Source organism: Halichoerus grypus, chromosome 11, assembly GCF_964656455.1.
Source record: "Halichoerus grypus chromosome 11, mHalGry1.hap1.1, whole genome shotgun sequence".
Classification (NCBI taxonomy): domain Eukaryota; kingdom Metazoa; phylum Chordata; class Mammalia; order Carnivora; family Phocidae; genus Halichoerus; species Halichoerus grypus.
This window is the reverse complement of record NC_135722.1, coordinates 54,423,520-54,440,976: the sequence shown is the minus strand read 5'-3', so window position 1 is coordinate 54,440,976 and position 17,457 is coordinate 54,423,520. Positions and strand designations below refer to the sequence as shown.

Sequence of the window (17,457 nt, the reverse complement as noted above, 5' to 3'; positions counted from 1 at the left end):
CCCAAGATGATTGAGCTGTCCCACCCTCACCTTCAGGCCTCCGCAGCTCCCCATGCTTCCTTCCCTGGTGCCGTGTGCATCCGCCTCAATGACAGGGACCAGGGCGCATCGACCCAGGGGCAGTACAGAGCCAGACACGCAGAATGCTCCAGCAGCAAAGCAAAAGGCCCACATCCCAAGTCCCCATCCCGGCAAAGCCTTCCTGGATGCATCAGAGCGGAGGCTGCCACTCTCCACAGTGGTGGGAGCCTGCTTGCGTGTGTCACACAGGACGGGCGACAAGGATGAACTTGAGTGTCACAAGTTAGTTTACAAAGCACTTTCCATTCACGTTCGCTCAAACCCTCACATTCTTGAGAGTTTGAGATTTCCGATCCGGTTTTCCACATGGGGGAGTGAGATCCCCAGAGGGTAAGTGAGCCACCCAGCCATGTCCCAGAGGGAAGGCAGGGCTGGCATCCTGGCTCTCTGGCTTCTAAAGCTCTGGAAGTGATTAGGGGGAAGACGGAGAGCCCAGCGCCCCCCCCACTCGGCACTCTGCCTGGGAGCCAGACCCTCATGAGATTGAGGGTGTCTCCGCAGCAGGGAAGAGCTGCAGCCCCCGCACCCAGCACAAGCAGGCACAGAGGAGGCCTGAGGAAGGACTGAGGAATCACACTGAAGCTAAAAGCAGGACTTCCTCCCAAGAGGAACAGGACAGCTCTCAGGAGGGCTGAGGTTCCATTAATGATTCACTCATTCAACAAATATTTACTGAGCACCTACTACATGCCATACATTATACTAGATACCAGGGACACAGCACTGAGAATGACAAGGTCCCTGCTCCCAAGGGGCTGACAATCTTATGGGGGAGACAATTACTAACAGGTAAGGACACATGATAATTTAGGTAATGAGAAGGGCTATAAACAGTAAAATAAGATGTGGCAATTAGGGGGCAGTTCTACACATGGCATGGTCAGAAAAGGTCTCTGAGAGGAGACTGAAGGATCCAAAGCAGCCATGCGAAGATCTGGACAGAGGGACAGCACGTGCAAAGGGCCCGGGGTAGGACAGAACTGGTGGGAATGCTGGAGGAACAGGAAGACCAGTGGCAGTTCTGGAGCACAGCATGGTAGGAGATGAGGTTGTGAGGTGGTGGGGGCTGCTCATGGGGGGCTTCATGGCCTCCTGGAAGAGTTTGGAAGGTCTGACCCATGATGAGGGGAAACTGGTAGTTCATCACCTGGCATCAGAGCTCTGGGGTGGTGTCTCTACCCATCAGGGCAGCTGGGACAGCTTCTGCAAAAAAGCTTGGGAAGGAGTGATCTACCATCCCATCCTGGAGACTGGGAGCAACCTTTACCCATTCAGAGAAAATCGCTGAGTGTCTAAAATAGCCAGAGCCCTGTGCTCAGCCGTTCACCCCCTCTCTTGGTTAAGGAGGCAAGCCACAGACTAGGAGATGGATCTGGGTTCTGACCCTGGCTTTGATAACTCTGAACCAGTTCCTTCTCTCTGGGGCCCTCAGTGCCCCAGAGGTAACATGAGAGCTGGGCCTGATCTAGCGCTAACAGATAGCTATGATTTTATGACGAAGTACTTGCTGCTGAATTTGAGGTAGGAGGCTGGGGTGAGGCAGGATTTCCACATCGGCTACTAAGTCACCCAGCCTGCCAATCAAATATGACTCTTGGCCCTCCTTTTGCAGCACAGAAGAACCGTTGGTAGCAGAGATTAACTCCAAAGTGGCCTCTGTGCAGGTAGGGAAGGGGTGCAGGGGAAGGGAGACAGGGAACAGGAGAGTGACATTTTTATCCTATGGATTTAGGAAGGGGTTAGGTGACTATCACCCCACAGTTCCAGAGTTTCCCAACAATCTAGCCTCTTAAGTTTCACTCCCTACCAAGATCCTGCTGGTATACCCCCAGTAATGGGGAGCTCCATCCCTACCCACACCAGGATTTCTCCATTACATCAAAACCTGCCCTCTGTAATCCCACCCCTTGTTTTTTGGAGACACACAGAACAAACGAATCAGCTCAGAATTTTATTAGAGTTGCCATCATTTTGTTCTGGGTCTTGTGCTAAACCCAGAGGATCTACGCAGGCGTCAGAGGGCTCTGACCTGAAGAGCCTCTGGTCCAGGGGCAAAGGCAGAGATGCAAACGTGACTAACTCTGCAGCCTCCACCCCAGGCATAGGATAGTCCTTCAGAGATCAGAAGTTACCACCAGAGACTCCCACCTCCCCCAACAGACACCCACCTACCCATGCTCCCACAGCTGGCTTTTTCTTTTGGCCAAGAAACCAGTCACCAAGGTATCTATTTCAATCTCTCACCCAACACAGGACTTCCTTTCCTAGAATCCATGGTCTCTCCTTTGAATATTGCCACTGACAAGGTGTTCACCACCTCGCAACAGTGGACACTTATCCACAGAGGCAAACCAGGCCACTGAGGAGTGTCTTCAAAGACCAAGGATGTAAGAAGCCGGTCTAATGGAGATGTCTAGATAACATAAAATCTGCTTCAGCACCCTCCCCTTACCCCACCCAGTCTTTCGTCAAAGTAGATCCAGAGAGCTGACATGTGACTGGTTTGCATTTCCTACCAGCCCATGACGGAATTCCTTGCAGCCAGTTAAAAAAAAAAAAAAAAAGAGGGGCGCCTGGGTGGCTCAGGTCATGATCCCAGGGTCCTGGGATGGAGCCCCGCGTCGGGCTCCCTGCTTGGTGGGAAGCCTGCTTCTCCCTCTCCCACTCCCCCTGCTTGTGTTCCCTCTCTCGCTGTGTCTCTCTCTGTCAAATAAATAAATAAAATCTTAAAAAAAAAAAAAGGGGGGGGAACAAAAAGTTCTTCAGATCTGAAAACAACAGGGGAAATGCTCCTGATAGGATATTAAGTGACTTGGTCAAAATCATTCCCTAAAAGTCCTGAAATACAAACTAGAGGTCGAAAACATGAGAGTCAACAGCTCCTGGAAGATAGAGCTCACAGCCTGTGGACATCAGAGGCGAGGGAAGGGCATCTCCGGGAAGGACTACCACAGAGAGCATCCCTATCCCATTCCCTGAAGACAAAAGCATATTTAAAAGCACGAACATGGGTAAGTCCCTTCCTTCCCTTGTTATGGGCATCAAAAGGTACAATGAACAGAAAAGAACTCTTAAATGAGAGAGGAGACTGTCATAGGCTATTGGGCCAGAGACATGGGGCAGCTCAGGCTGCTTGCCTCCAAAATGGCAACAGCAGCTCGGTATCTCTCCAAGGGCAATGAGCAGCACTCCAAGGGCAATGCCAATGCCCAGGACACAGTTAAACTGTGACACAGCTGCACGGTGGTTACTTGGCAGCCACTAGAATATGATAAGTGATTCTGAGCAAGAGAGGAAATCCTCAGAGAAGCCAGGATTCAGAACTATAGCTGTAGCATGCCCTCAACTTTATACACTGCGAATAAATAAAATTGAAAGGCATATACTAACACAGCACTAGGAAGCTATTTTTGGATAGCTGACGACCCAGCAATTGTTATTTTCTTCCTGTTTTTCTCTATTTTTCAAAATTCCAATAATTAGTATGTTTTATTTTTATAATGAAGGTGGGTAGAGTAGGCGTCAGTTACTGAAGAAAAAATGGTAAGTAAGAGAGGTTCAGCAAGCAGAATAAAGACTTAGGAGGAGGGAGGGAAACTTCAAGACACACACAGACCTAGGACAGCTGTGATTGACTTCCCAGGGTCTCCCTTGGCCAAGGCATCTGTCAAGGAAACCTCAAGAAGGTCATGCCTCTTCCCATCAATTTCTCCAACTATAAGTGAATATCTATATATTCACCAAGGGCCTCAGTTCCACACTGGTGGAAGAGGGGCCTGGGCCACATGGAGGGCACCCGGGGTCCTCCGCCCCACCTTCTAAGGGTATGGCGCTGAGCTGCTGCCGAGTGGGCCCCCGAGCCTGGGCTCCAGGATGGGAGGAGGGCAGAGTACAGTGTGGGCACACCTGTCCCAGCCAGGCACGTTCCCTGGCTGGTGGCTGTTTCAGGGGATTGCAAAACCCTGCCACTCTGCCCCATCAGTCTCTCAGGGCTTGGCTCCACCTGGTGAGAAGAGAGGGGAGGGAACTGCCAGGGGCCACCCCCCCCCCCTTGCTCTGGGTTGGGGAGGGCTTGTTAAATATCAACCTCATCTCACAGATGGGGAAAACAAGCTGGGGGAAGGAAAGCGATGTAACAGAGGTGACAAAAACGGATCAGGTGCCCGAGTGGAGCATGAACTCAGCCTTGACTACGACGCTGCTGCATCTGCCGAGCTCCCCAGGATCCTTCCCTCTTCCCAGACCTAGATGCGCGGCGTGGGGCACGCTTTCGGAAAAGAAAAGAAAGGGCTTGGGACCTCACCCTGCACGCTGGCCAGTCCTCCAGCAACGTACCCTCGTACCCTCGTTGTCAGAACACACTCCTGCCTGCCTTAGAGCCCTGTCACGTCCTTTCCCGAAAACCCTCCTGCGGCTTCCCAGCCCCGGGATGAAAGCCGCGGAGGCCCTGCAGAACCCCCCACCCCGACCCCCGGCCCACCGCCGCCCCCCACCCCCAGCGGGGCGGCCCGGGCCCCCGCTCACCTCGCAGGACCCCGGAGTAGGCGGCTATGAGGGTCTTCATGCTGAAGCCGCTGCAGCTCACGGCCCCGCGGGAAGCCGGCTCGCCCCGCGCCCCTGGCCCATGCCCCGGCCGCCGGGGCCAGGGCTTCGCGCCGAGCTCGGGCGCCGGGGGAGGCGGGGAACGGCGCCGACGCTGGGGCGGCTACGGCGCGGGGAGCTGGAGGCGCACCGCCCGTCGCGGCGCGAGCAGCAGCCGAAAGCGGGCCGTCGGCGGCGGCCACTGCGCTCGGCGCTCGGAGCGCGGCGCTTTATCACCTCACAACCGGGCGGCCCGACGCGGGCTGGGGCGGGGCCGGCCGTTCCACCCCGCCCGCCCCTCGTCCCCCGCGGGAGCCCGAGCGCCGGGCGGCGCGGGCGGGGCGGGCGGGCGCGGGCTCCGGGGCTCCCCGCGGGACGCGCGCCGGGGCCGGGCCGCTGCTCCCCCGCGCCCTCGGCCGCTGCCCGGCGGGGACCCGCGGCTCCTGGGCCCGGACGCCGAGCAGGTGCAGCCGGCCGAGCGCCTTAGCGGGTGCGTCTGCCCGCGGCGGGGCCTGCGCTTGGCTAAGATGCTAAGGTCCCGCCTGGGCTCGCTGGTGCCGGGATTCGTTAGAGTAGGCCTGGGCTCCCAAGCTGCCTCTACCTTTCCATCTGCTTATCAAGGGCGCCCACAGAGCACCTCTACACTGCGGGGTGCTGCGGACCCAGCTCAGCCAGCCCAGTCCCTGCCCTGGGGTGCTCACGTGGTTGAGGGGTGAGGGTCCGGGACGCCGGAGACAGCCACACGCAGATGCTGTTGGCAGTGCTGGGACAGGAATCAGAGGAGAGAGGCCCCTGCCTCGGCTGGGGCTGGACGCACTTCCCGGAGGGGTTTATGCACAGCAGCTTTGCACTCAGAGCTGGAGTCTGATTCTGGCCCTGCCTTCCTTGAACCTCAGTTTCCCTATCTGTAAAATGGGAATAATAATAATCATTTTTGTGAAATGCTTTGAGAACTAAATGAGCTAAGATACAAAAAAAGCCTAGCATAGTGCCAGGCACATTTTTCAAAATTATGTTCCTTGCCCATTGATGAGCGGTTTTGCAGATGGAGTCTGTGGGCGCAAGGCAGGACAGACATGATGTCTTAAACTGGGAAGGTTAAGAGGAGATGGCATTTGCCACTGGACGGGGGATGATCAGTACCTTTCCGCTAGGCTGAGAGGAAGGAGAAGGGCATTCAGGCAGAGGCCACAGCATGGGTGAAGCCCTGGAGGTGAGACCCCAGAGCACCCTGGAGTGGCTGGAAGAGGGATGCAGGCAGGGGAGGAGTAGAGAACAAGGCTGCACAGATGGACAGGGACCAGATCTGAAGGGCCTTGTAATCCTGCTGCGAAACTTGGACTTCATCCTCTGGGGGATGGACCAAAGGAGGGGTGTGAAGAGCAGGGCATCTTGATTAGATTGGAGGGTTAGAAAGAGCAGGTGGGTTGGTGGTAGGGAGGTGGGGCTTGGGGAATAGGGCAATAACATGTGGCTTCAGTTTGACCCTTCACACATACGTGGCAGCTTTCTTTGTCCTGGGACTGTGGTCTCCTGCATGAGGAGAGCAGGGGGGACTCACACCAGGCACTGACTTCTCCTGGCCCCCTCCCCACGCCTCCCAACATCCCTACATTCCCGTCTTTAATGGTCTGCCCTGTTCCTCCTGCAGGTATGTGAGCAGGATGGCTCTGGGACCTGAGTCACATTTTCTTTATCTTCTCCCTATCCAGCCCCTGGGTGCTTTGACCAAACCAGGGATAGAGAGGCCAAGTCAAGCTGCCAAGCAGGAGTTGACCGGGGTGGGCTTCACCAAGGATGGCATGTCCCACCCCCCCCCCAGTCACCAGTGTTGTGTTGCTATTGGGAATTATGGGTGCTGCTTTATAGTTTGTGGGGGTTGGACACTTGCACACCTGAGACTCCTTACCGTGACAGCAGCCTTGGCCCTTCTACTGCACGTGGCCAGCCCGCAAGGCAGAGAGGACACTTGTCTTAAGAGAGGCCCAGGGCAAAAAGCAAACATAAACATTAACCAAGTACCCTGCTCTATGCCAGGCTCTATTCTGTGTGCACGTACCCAATCCTCACGGCTGCCCTGCAAGGGGTGATCATCACCACACTTTGCAAGTGAGGTACAGAGAGGCAAAGTGATTTGTCCAGGATTACAAAGTGAGGAAGTAGTAAAGCTGGGATTGACATTCAAGCCTTCCTGAACTTTCAACCCATGTGCTTTCCCTGACTTACAAGGTTGGGGAGAGGAACAGGCCCCAATACTGGAACTACTTGACAAGAGCAAATTCCCATTCATTCCCTCCTTTAAACTCCCCCCCCCCCCCATAGCCCTGAGAGATTATTCCCATTTTGTAGTTGGGAAGACTGAGGTTCAGAGAGTCAAAGAGCTTGCCAGATGTCAGTGGTGAGGCTGGGATTTGAACCAGTTCTCATGCCCAAGCCAGGGCTTGTCTGGGTCAAACTCATTCCCAACGCTCAGCTCACTCAAAGGGTGAGTCAGGAGAGCCTGGCATGGCCTTGTGGTCCAGAAGCTCACCTACCTCCTCCTTCCTCATCCAGGAATTTGCTTGGCACCCTTACTGGTACTGCTTCCCTTCCCTCCAAGCCCCCAAGTGTCCTCCTTCTGAGTGACTTTACCACATGCTGCTTGGTCATCAAGAGCCAGATGGTGCACAGTCTTAGGTACCAGGCTAAGGGGTCTGGACTTTATCCTCAGAGCAATGGGGAGCTATAAAGGGTATTAGCAGGGGTGACATATGATCAGTTTTGTGCTCTAGAAAGATCATTGTCCAAACAAGAACACGTTCAGCTGTCACCTCCATAGCATCCTTCCTGATTACCTATGGCCTGTATCAGCCAGGGTCCCTGTGGGAGACATCTCTGGAATTGGGTAACTTGAGGCAATTTTAATACAAAAACTTTGCAAAAATATAGGCAGGATATAGAGAAAACTCAAGGGATGGTGCAGTACTCCAAGGCTAGTAACACTGGGGGGATGCGGCCTGAAGGTCCAAAGGGAGGAAGCCAAGCAGAGGGGAACAGACCAACCATGGTGACCTGGCAGAGTCACACTCTGTCCCTCCCTCCAGTCTTCTGCCGGGCTTCCCATTGGCCAGAGGGTAAGGAAGCCCAATAATGCAGTCCATACAGAAAATTCAGGAAGTGAGCAGGATAGAGAAAGGTAGAGAGTGGGCCTAGGAGGATAAATGGAAGGTACGCAGCACATGGCCCCTAGGAGGACCCTCTCTCAGCTCTGTGTGCCCATCAGATCTCTGGCTTCTCTCTTTCAGAGCACCTGTACTCTTAATGTTTACAAAGCTATCCTGCCCAGGAGAGGCTACGTGAGGGTAAAGGTGGAATCAGAGGGCTCTCTGGGTCCCAGTGCCCAATGCTGGGCCTGGCCCACAGGAGGGATTTGGGTAATACTGGATGGACGAAGGGAAGGGAGGGAGAGAACGGAGAGATGAGGATTACACAACCTGCACTAAAGTGATAGCAGAGCCAAAGGTAAGAAGGGAAGGTTGAAGAAAAGCTGAGGTCTTAGAATTTCCAGGTTTTGGTGACATGGACATAGGGCCGAAGGCCCACAGGGGTGATTGAAGATGACTTCAGGTTTCAAACCTCCCAGCTCTAAGGCCAGGCATTGGGGGGGCTGGGTAGTAGCCTTTGGCCGTATCTTATGTGACAGGTCTGGCCAGCTGGAGAGGAGCAGGGCTGAGACCCTTGGGAACAAGCCATCAGCACAACCCCAGCCCCATTTTAGAATGCTCTGTTGCAATGTGTACTGAAAGGTCCCCTTGCATCATTTTGTCTGCAAGGTTCTTACTCAATTTCCCCTAAGACCGTCACCCTGCAGGAAAGGGGGGCAAACCTTATGTTGCACAGAGAGCTCCTGGTGCATTCTGTCTGGCCCACCTTTGCTGAGACCCTCCTAGCCCAGTGCTGGCCCAGGATGCCATCCCTGCTCTCCAGGAGCCTGCATGCTGAGGGAAAAAGCAGACATGTTCAAACAAAAACAAAAACAAAACCATGACTATATGTGAGGATGTATGTTAACTGGACTTACTGTGGTGATCGTTTTGCAACATATACATACAGCAGATCATCTTGTACACCTGAAACTAATGTTGTATCTCAATTATGTTTTTATTTTTTTTATTTTTTTATTTTTTTGGGGGGGTTACCTAATTTTCTTTTTTTTTTATTGTTATGTTAATCCCCATACATTACATCATTAGTTTTGGATATAGTGTTCCATGATTCATTGTTTGTGCATAACACCCAGTGCTCCATGCAGAACGCGCCCTCCTCAATACCCATCACCAGGCTAACCCATCCTCCCACCCCCCTCCCCTCTAGAACCCTCAGTTTGTTTTTCAGAGTCCATTGTCTCTCATGGTTCTTCTCAATTATGTTTTTAAAAAGACCATTACTATTCAGCAGTTGTTTTCTCAGCTTTCTTTAGCAGTGCAACCTTTTCTTCAAATCCAGCCTTGTTCAGAAGCCCATGAGGTGACAACAGATGACGGGGGCCGCCCCCACACTCCAGTCTCCAGGGCTCTGGGAACGCAGCTGGAAACTCAGTGCAGAGTAGTAAGTGCTGGGACAGGGGACTCGACCCACTGAGGGTGGCAAGGCTCATGTTCCCCGCACCAGGAGCAAAGTGCAGCCCTTAGAGAGCTGGGACCTGGTCACATCCATCTCACTGAGCAGGTCCACTAATGGATCATTTTTATAGTAACTATAATAAATCTACCTGGATAGGGGCGCCTGGGTGGCTCAGCCGGTTAAGCGGCTGCCTTCAGCTCAGGTCATGATCCCAGGGTCCTGGGATCGAGCCCTGCATCGGGCTCCCTGCTCGGTGGGGAGCCTGCTTCTTCCTCTCCCTCTGCCTGCCGCTCTGCCTACTTGTGCTCTCTCTCTCTCTCTCTGTGTCAAATAAATAAATAAAATCTTTAAAAAAAAAAGTCTACCTGGACAAGGCACATCTCCTATTCCATATGCACCTAGACCCTGACGCGACCCCCAAACTGAATAAGCCCTAACCTTGCCACCTGTTAATGTCGCTTACTGTGTTTGGGCCCCAGTTTCCCTGTGCTCCATCCAAATTGGAATAAAAGTACCTCCTTCCTAGGATTGTAAGGACTAAAATAATGAACATAAAGTGCCCAGCACAGAGCCTAGCATATAGTTATCAATAGAAGTATTATGATTGACACTAAGAATTGGGAGGACAGGTTTACCTGGAAATGGGGCAACCTGTCCGAAAGCCTATGAGCGAACATAGTGGAGGAGGGGAGAGTGAAATACCCAGAGAAACCAGTGAAACCAGAGGGCACTAGAGAAAACAAACAGGCACCTCAGCGCAACCAAGGGTCCTGAAAGAAGCAGAGGCCCAGTCAAAGGAGACTAGAAATGTGTGTGAGGATCGTGTTCAGCTGGAGAAGCACTGGGAGACTGGAGCGGGGCTAGAGCGGTTTAGGTTTTTCCAAAAAGGCAAGAGGCAGGTTTCATGAACTACAGCAGCTAGTAACCAGTGCTAAACTTGAATGAGCATTTACTCACCACCAGTTACTATTCTAGCTACTTTACATGTGTGGATTTGTTTCAGCCTCATGACAGCCCTACGGAGTAAACACTACTATAATTAGCCCCATTTTACAGATGAAGAAATTTAGGCACCAAGGGGTTAAAAAAAAAAAATTGTCCAGGGCCACACAGCTAAGAAGTGGCAGAGCCAGGATTTAAACCAAGGTAGTCTGGTTCCAGAGCCTAGGCTTTATAGTAGCTGCAAAATCCTGGCCCTTTCTCAGGTCAACGGAATAAACTGCTTATTTTAAAAAGCTATTTGGTGTCCCTTGAGAGAAGGAAGCATTGGTTAGCAGGAGCTGTTGCTGAGTCACCTACAGAGGGAGTGGTATTAAAGCACCAGTTCCCTTTCCGATGGCCTTACTAGATTCCCAAACTGGCCTAGGTGCAGGCGCGTGGTGCTCGGCGTAGTTCTTGAGTGTGCAGGGTGACCAGCAGGCATTCATGGGCCCTGCTAGGGGGGAAGAGCTGTCTCAAACCGAAGCTCATCCTAGAGTGAGGGGTCCTGGTGACTCTAGGCTCCATTCCCAGCCTGGCCTTGTGGAGTGTTTTTAATCAGCAACCTGTACAAGGATTTTGACACAAGGCATGAAGGAGACACAAAGAAGGGCAGGAAAACAAATATTTTATATGAGATAACCAAGACTAACATTAGATTTAGGTAAGATAACCAACCTAAAAGCCTGCAGAAGACTGTTGAATCTCTCCTTATAAGAAATATAAAGTAAGGCACTGGATAGATGTGTTTCAACCTCTTTCTTTAGTATCTTTGGCCTCCCCCAGGCTTTGGGTATGCTGGATTGTGAAACGGAGTAGGGTTGAAATTTTTGATCAGGCGGACCCTCTATGGAAGAATATCTAGAAACATACACACAGATACCTCCACCCTCAATAAGCACAACAAAGTGCTCTCCATCTCTGCTGGGCCATGCCACCTTCCTTTACAGGGACAGCTATGCTAGCCTCTTCACTGGTCCCCTGTCTCCATCCTTGTGCTCCACGCTGACCTCCAGAATGATCTTTGGAACACGCAATCCAACCATTCTCACCTGTGGCTCCCATAGCTTTAGGACGAGGCCCAAGCTCCTTAACATGGCATTCAAGGCCTTATGTGATCCTGCCCCTACTACTCTCTCCAGCCTTCCTCCATGCCTTTCTCTGATATGGATTCAGCTCTCTGGTCACATCAGGTCACTTGCTGTGTCCTTGAATGTGCTTTCCCCCTCTGGATCTTTGCTCACACTGTGCTCTTGAACTGAGGTGCCCTTCTCCCTTCTTGAACTGAAAAGTGTCTCCTTTTCGGGGTGCCTGGGTGGCTCAGTCGTTAAGTGTCTGCCTTCGGCTCAGGTCATGATCCCAGGGGATTGAGCCCCGCATTGGGCTCCCTGCTCGGCAGGAAGCCTGCTTCTCCCTCTCCCACCCCCCCCTGCTTGTGTTCCCTCTCTCGCTGTGTCTCTCTCTGTCAAATAAATAAATAAAATCTTTAAAAAAAAAAAAAGAAAAGTGTCTCCTTTTCTACACCCTGCCCATCCTTCCTATCTTTATACATCTTCCTCCAAGAAGCCTTCTCTACAACCAAACACACTTTTTGTTGTTGTTGTGGTGGTTGGTTTTTTTTGTTTAACTTTCACTTGAACTTTAACACTGGGACCTGGGCTAGGAATATGGAGTATATAGGGCAGGGTCCTGCCTTCTGGAAGTTCACAGCTTGGAGAAGTACATAGTTTGGAGAAGCCTACATTTTGGAGAAACACTTTGTATAATTTATCTGTCTAGATTCCTCCCCCTCCCATCTGACTGTAGGCAAAGACAAAGCTGATTCAAAGATCCCAGCACCTAGCATGAGACCTGGTAGAGTGAAGACATCAGAAAAAAATGTATTAACTTCCTCAAGGGTAAGGACTGGATCTTATTCATTTCATTGCCCACTCCCTGCTTCTGCAATCATATGCACTCTTGGGACCTGGAAAATACAGTGTGGGATTCTGTATTACATCTCATGTCACCCAGTCCTTTGTCATCATTCATTTGTTCATTTATTCACTCATTCAATACACTTATCACGTACATACTCTTTGCCAGACCTGTGCAGGTACTAGAGATATAATGGTGAGGAGAAATCAGACCCAGTCCCAACCCTCCTGGAACTTTTGAAATTCAAGGTCAAATTGACAAGAGGCAGTACAGTCCTCATTGGAGTTTTCAGGGAAGGGGCCTTTTAGTGAAGAGACCAGAGATTGAAATGAATTTAGCCTTGACCTTGTGTATAACACTGGATATGCAACCTTCAGAACCCTGGAGATATGAGTTCACAACAAGCTTAAAATAAAAATGAAGAAACTGAGGCTTAGAGAGATGATAGTGAGAAAAAGGGCTGAGTCTGGTATCCTAACTAATCTGATGCCAAAGCCCTCACTTGTTCTAATTCACCTGGGCCTGCATGGAAGGGGCAAAGGGAGGAAGGGAGAGAGGGAGAAAGAGAGAAGCTGAGCTACCCCTTCGGTCCTGTATTGGGATGGTGCTGTGGAGGTGGCTTGGGCAGGAAGGTTAGACAAAATCTGGGGGTTTTCCAGCACTGCCATTGGGCAATCCCCAGAATCCAGTCATGGTTGTCACTTCTTGTGTACCTGGTGTTGAGAAAGAGGTTCAGGCCTGAAAATAAATTCAGGGGAATTTGAACCAGGGCAGCTAGCCCAGTGTGGCCTCTGCCAGGCTAATGCTTTGAGCCTGGAGGATTGTTCTCTACAGCAGTTTGGACATTCTGTGGTCTGAAATTCCCTTCTTGTCTACACAAGCCTCCATATTATGCCAGGCACAGATGGGGGTAGAAATGGCTTGGTTACTCCGAGACCCCTCCATTAGGACATCTCAACTGAGATATCAAATACGCTGGCACACAGTTGTTCATAATATTCACTCATTGTCCTTTTAATATTTACAGGATCTGTAGTGATGTCTCTTTTCCATTCCTAATATTGGCAATTTTTTCTTTATCTTTTTCTCTTGACCAGTTTGACTAGAGGTTTATTGATCTTATTTATTTTTCCAATAACAATCTTTGGTTTCAGATATTTTCTCTGTTTTCAATTTCATTATTTCTGCTCTTATCTTTATTATTTCCTTCCTTTGGCTTGCTTTGAATATAAATTTTTCTTAAGCTTAGATTATTCATTCCAAGCCTTTCTTGTTTTCTAACATAAGTATTTAATGCTATAAATTTCCCTTTATGAACTACTCTAGCTACATCCCATACATTTTGATATGTTGTGTTTTCATTTCCATTCAGTTCAAAATATTTTAAAATTTCCTTTGTACTTTCTTCTTGATCCATTGTTTATTTAGAAGTGTGTTGTTTCCAAATATTTGGGGATTTTTTCAGATATCTTTTTGTTATTGATTAATAATTGGATTCCATTTTTAGTAGAAAACATACTTCATGTGATTTCAATTCTTTTAAGGTGTTGAGGTTTTTTTCAGGAGCAGAATATGGTAGTATGGTCTGTCTTGGCAAATCTCTTTTTCTCCCCCCAAATCTTTAAGGTACACTGGAAATGAGTGTTTATTCTGCTGATGCTTTGTAGAGTGTTCTGTAAAGGTCAGGTCAAGTTGTTTGATATTGTTATTTGGGTTTTCTAAATCCTTGTGATTTTCTGTCTATTTGTTCTATTAGTTACTGAATGGAGAGAGGAAATTTGAAGTCTCCAACTATAATTGTGGATTTATCTATTTTTTTCTTACAATTCTATCAGGTTTTGCTTCATGTATTTTGAAGATCTGTTATTAGGCTCTATTTATTTAGGATTATTATGTTTTCTTGACAAATTGGCCCCTTCATCGTTATATAATATCACTATTTCTGGTAATATTCCTTGTTCTGAAATCTACTTTGCCCGATATTAATATAGCCACCAACTTTCTTTTGATTAGTGTTTGATTAGTGTTTGCATGGTGTAACTTATTCCATCCCTTTTTAACCTATATGTTTTTATATTTAAAGTGAAGTCCTTACCATACAGATGGTCAACAGACACTTGAAAAGATGCCCAACATCACTCATCATCAGGGGAATGCAAATCAAAACCACAATAAGATATCATCTTCCACCTGTCAGAATGGTTAAAATAAAAAAGAAAGAAATAACCAGTGTTGGTGAGGATGTGGAGAAAAAGGAACCCGTGTATACTGTTGGTGGGAATGTAAATTGATATAGCCACTGTGGAAAACAGTATGGAGGTTCCTCAAAAATTAAAAATAAAAATACTATCATTGCACTACTGGGTATTTACCCGAAGAATATGAAAACACTAATTTGAAAAGATACGTGCAACCCTATGTTTATTGCAGCATTAACAGTAGCCAAGATATGGAAGCAACCTAAGTGTCCACCAATAAACAAATGGATAAGGAAGATGTGGTATACATAAACAATGGACTATTACCCAGTCATAAAACAGGATGAAATCATGCCATTTGCAACAACATGGATTGACTTAAAGGGTGTTATAAAGGGTGTAAAATAAGTCAGACTGAGAAAGCCAAATGCCATATGATTTCACTCAGATGTAGAATCTAAAAAAAAAAAAAAAAAAAGAATAAATAACAAAAAGCAGAATCAGAGCTATAGATTCAAAGAACAAACATGGTTGCCAGAGGGGTGGGAAGATGGGCAAAATGGGTGAAGGGGAGTGGGAGATACCGGCTTCCAGTTATGGAGTGAATAAGTCATGGGAATAAAAGGCACAGCATAAGGAATATAGTCAGTGATATTGTAATAGTGATGTATGGGGACAGGTGGCAGCTACGTTTGTGGGGAGCACAGCATAATGTATAAACGTGTCCAATCACTATGTGGTATGCCTGAAACTCCAGCAACAGTGTGTGTCACCTACCCTCAAAAATAAATCAGTGAAGTGAGGTTCTTAAAATAATAAATAAGAGTGAGGTTCTTATAGACAGCATATAATTGAGTCTTAAAAAAAATAAACAAAAAACCCGTTTGACAATCTCTGCCTTTTAATTGGGTGTTTAACAAGATCATTCACCATTTATATAATCATCGATATGGCTGGATTTAAATGTACCACCTTACTAGTTTTCTATTTTTTTTTTTTAAGATTTTATTTATTTGACAGAGAAAGACACAGTGAGAGAGGGAACACAAGCAGGGGGAGTGGGAGAGGGAGAAGCAGGCTTCCCACTGAGCAGGGAGCCCGATGCAGGGCTCGATCCCAGGACCCTGGGATCATGACCAGAGCCGAAGGCAGACGCTTAATGACTGAGCCACCCAGGCACCCCACTAGTTTTCTATTTTTGAGATCTAATCCTCTATCCTTTTTTCTCTTTTCAAGCCTTATTTTGGATTAATTTAGTATTTTATTAAAATTCCTTTAAATTCTACTACTGAGTTATTGATTATACCACTTTAAAAAGTTTTTAGTGGTCGATTTGGGGTTCACAATATACATCTTGAACTTAATCAGAGTTTACCTTTGAAGAATAATGTACCATTTCGTGTACAGGCGAACGAGACTTATAATAGTATACTTCCATTTCCTCGCTCCTATTCTGTGTGCTATTTTTGTTATACACTTTATTTCTACAGATGTTATAAATTCTATATTTGTGACTCTTTTTGCTTTGGATAATCAATTATCTTTTAAAGTGACTAAAAATAAGAATAAAGCTTTTTGTATTTACCTTCTTTTTTTGTTGTTTGTTTTACAATTTCCTTCAGTCTTCATTATGTAAATCCAGGTTTCCACCTGCTGTCGAATGCACTCCACCTAAAGAATTTCCTTCAACGTTGCTTGTTGTGCAGGTCTACAGACAATGTCGTCTCTCAGAGACTTTAACATAACTGATTATTAAGTGGAGGATCAAAAGGAGACAAGAGGCAACCTGTAGAAACAGATGGGGGGTTTTAGCACAGAGACAACACTATAAAAAAGAAGAATCGGGGTCACCTGTGTGACTCAGTCGGTTGAGTGTTGGACATTTGGTTTCTGCTCAGGTCATGATCTCTGGGTCGTGGGATTGAGCCCCACATTGGGCTCCAGGGTCAGCACAGAGTCTGCTTCTCTCCTTCTCCCTCTGCCCCCCCCCCACCTGCTCGCACTCCCTCTCTCCCTTTCTGTAAAATAAATAAAACTTTTTTTAAAAAAGATTATTTATTTATTTATTTGACAGAGAGATAGAGAGAGGGAGCACATGTAGGCAGAGCGGAATCAAACTGGAAACAACCAGGAAAGAACCAGTGAACTTGAATCTAGGGCAGTGGAAATTATCCAAAATGAAACATAACGAGAAAAAAGAATGTGGGTAGGCAGGGCAGAACACAGCATCCAAGAACTCTGGGACATATCAGAAGGTCAAAAGATGCATATAATTGGAGTCTCAGAAAGAAAAAGGAGAGAGAGGAAGGAAGAGAAAATATTCAGAGAGATAATGGCTGAGTCTTTTGCAAATTTAATGAAAGATAACAAATCACAGGTGCAAGAATTCCAGAGAATCTCAAGCAGGACAAATATAAAGCCCATACACACCTGGATACACAGATCAACTACCGAAAACCAAAAATAGAAAGTAAATGTTAAGGGCAGCCAGAGAAAAAATGAAATATTATATAAAAAGGGACAAAACCCTGTAGTTGCCAGGGCAACTGGAGGGAAGGGAGAATAGGCACAGAGTTTCTGTTTGGGGCATGAAAAAGTTCTGGGAACTAGATAGTGGTGTTGGTTATGCAATACTGTGGATGTACTTAATGCCACTAAATAATAGACTTTAAAATGGCTATAATGGGGGGCACATGGGTGGCTCAGTCATTTAAGCGTCTGACTCTTGATTTTTGGCTCAGGTCATGACCTCAGGGTCGTGAGATTGAGCCCACGTCGGGCTCCATGCTGGTTGTGGACCCTGCTTAAGATTCTCTCTCTTCCTCTCCCTTTGCCACCCCTTCTCTAAAAAAAAAATAATAATAAATAAATAAAATGGTTACAATGGTAAATTTTATGTTATGTGTATTTTACCACAATTAATTTTTTTTAAAAAGAAACCCTCCACCCTTCAGCTCTCACTCCCCAATCCCCCATCCCTCCCAACCCTAAGCAACCATTCCTCTATTTTCTATCTCTATATATTTGCCTCTTCTGGACATTTCATATAAGTGGAACCATGTAATATGGGATCCTTCCTGTTTGGCTTCGTTCACTTAGC

At 48.0% G+C, this 17,457-nt stretch overlaps 1 protein-coding gene and 1 long non-coding RNA gene across 2 annotated transcripts in view; both read right to left on the bottom strand.

Annotated features, from left to right (window-relative positions):
• DGAT2 (diacylglycerol O-acyltransferase 2) overlaps positions 1–4,894 on the bottom strand; it is a 31,217-nt gene extending 26,323 nt beyond the window's left edge. Inside the window, exon 1 of the mRNA XM_036082831.2 lies at positions 4,606–4,894. Within this exon, the coding sequence (XP_035938724.1) occupies positions 4,606–4,645 (40 nt within the window). The 5' untranslated portion in view covers positions 4,646–4,894. The remainder of the gene's footprint in view (positions 1–4,605) is intronic.
• Positions 1–17,457, bottom strand: part of LOC144379449 (uncharacterized) — a 707,761-nt gene that overhangs the window by 491,426 nt on the left and 198,878 nt on the right. The gene's annotated exons all lie outside the window — the stretch shown is intronic.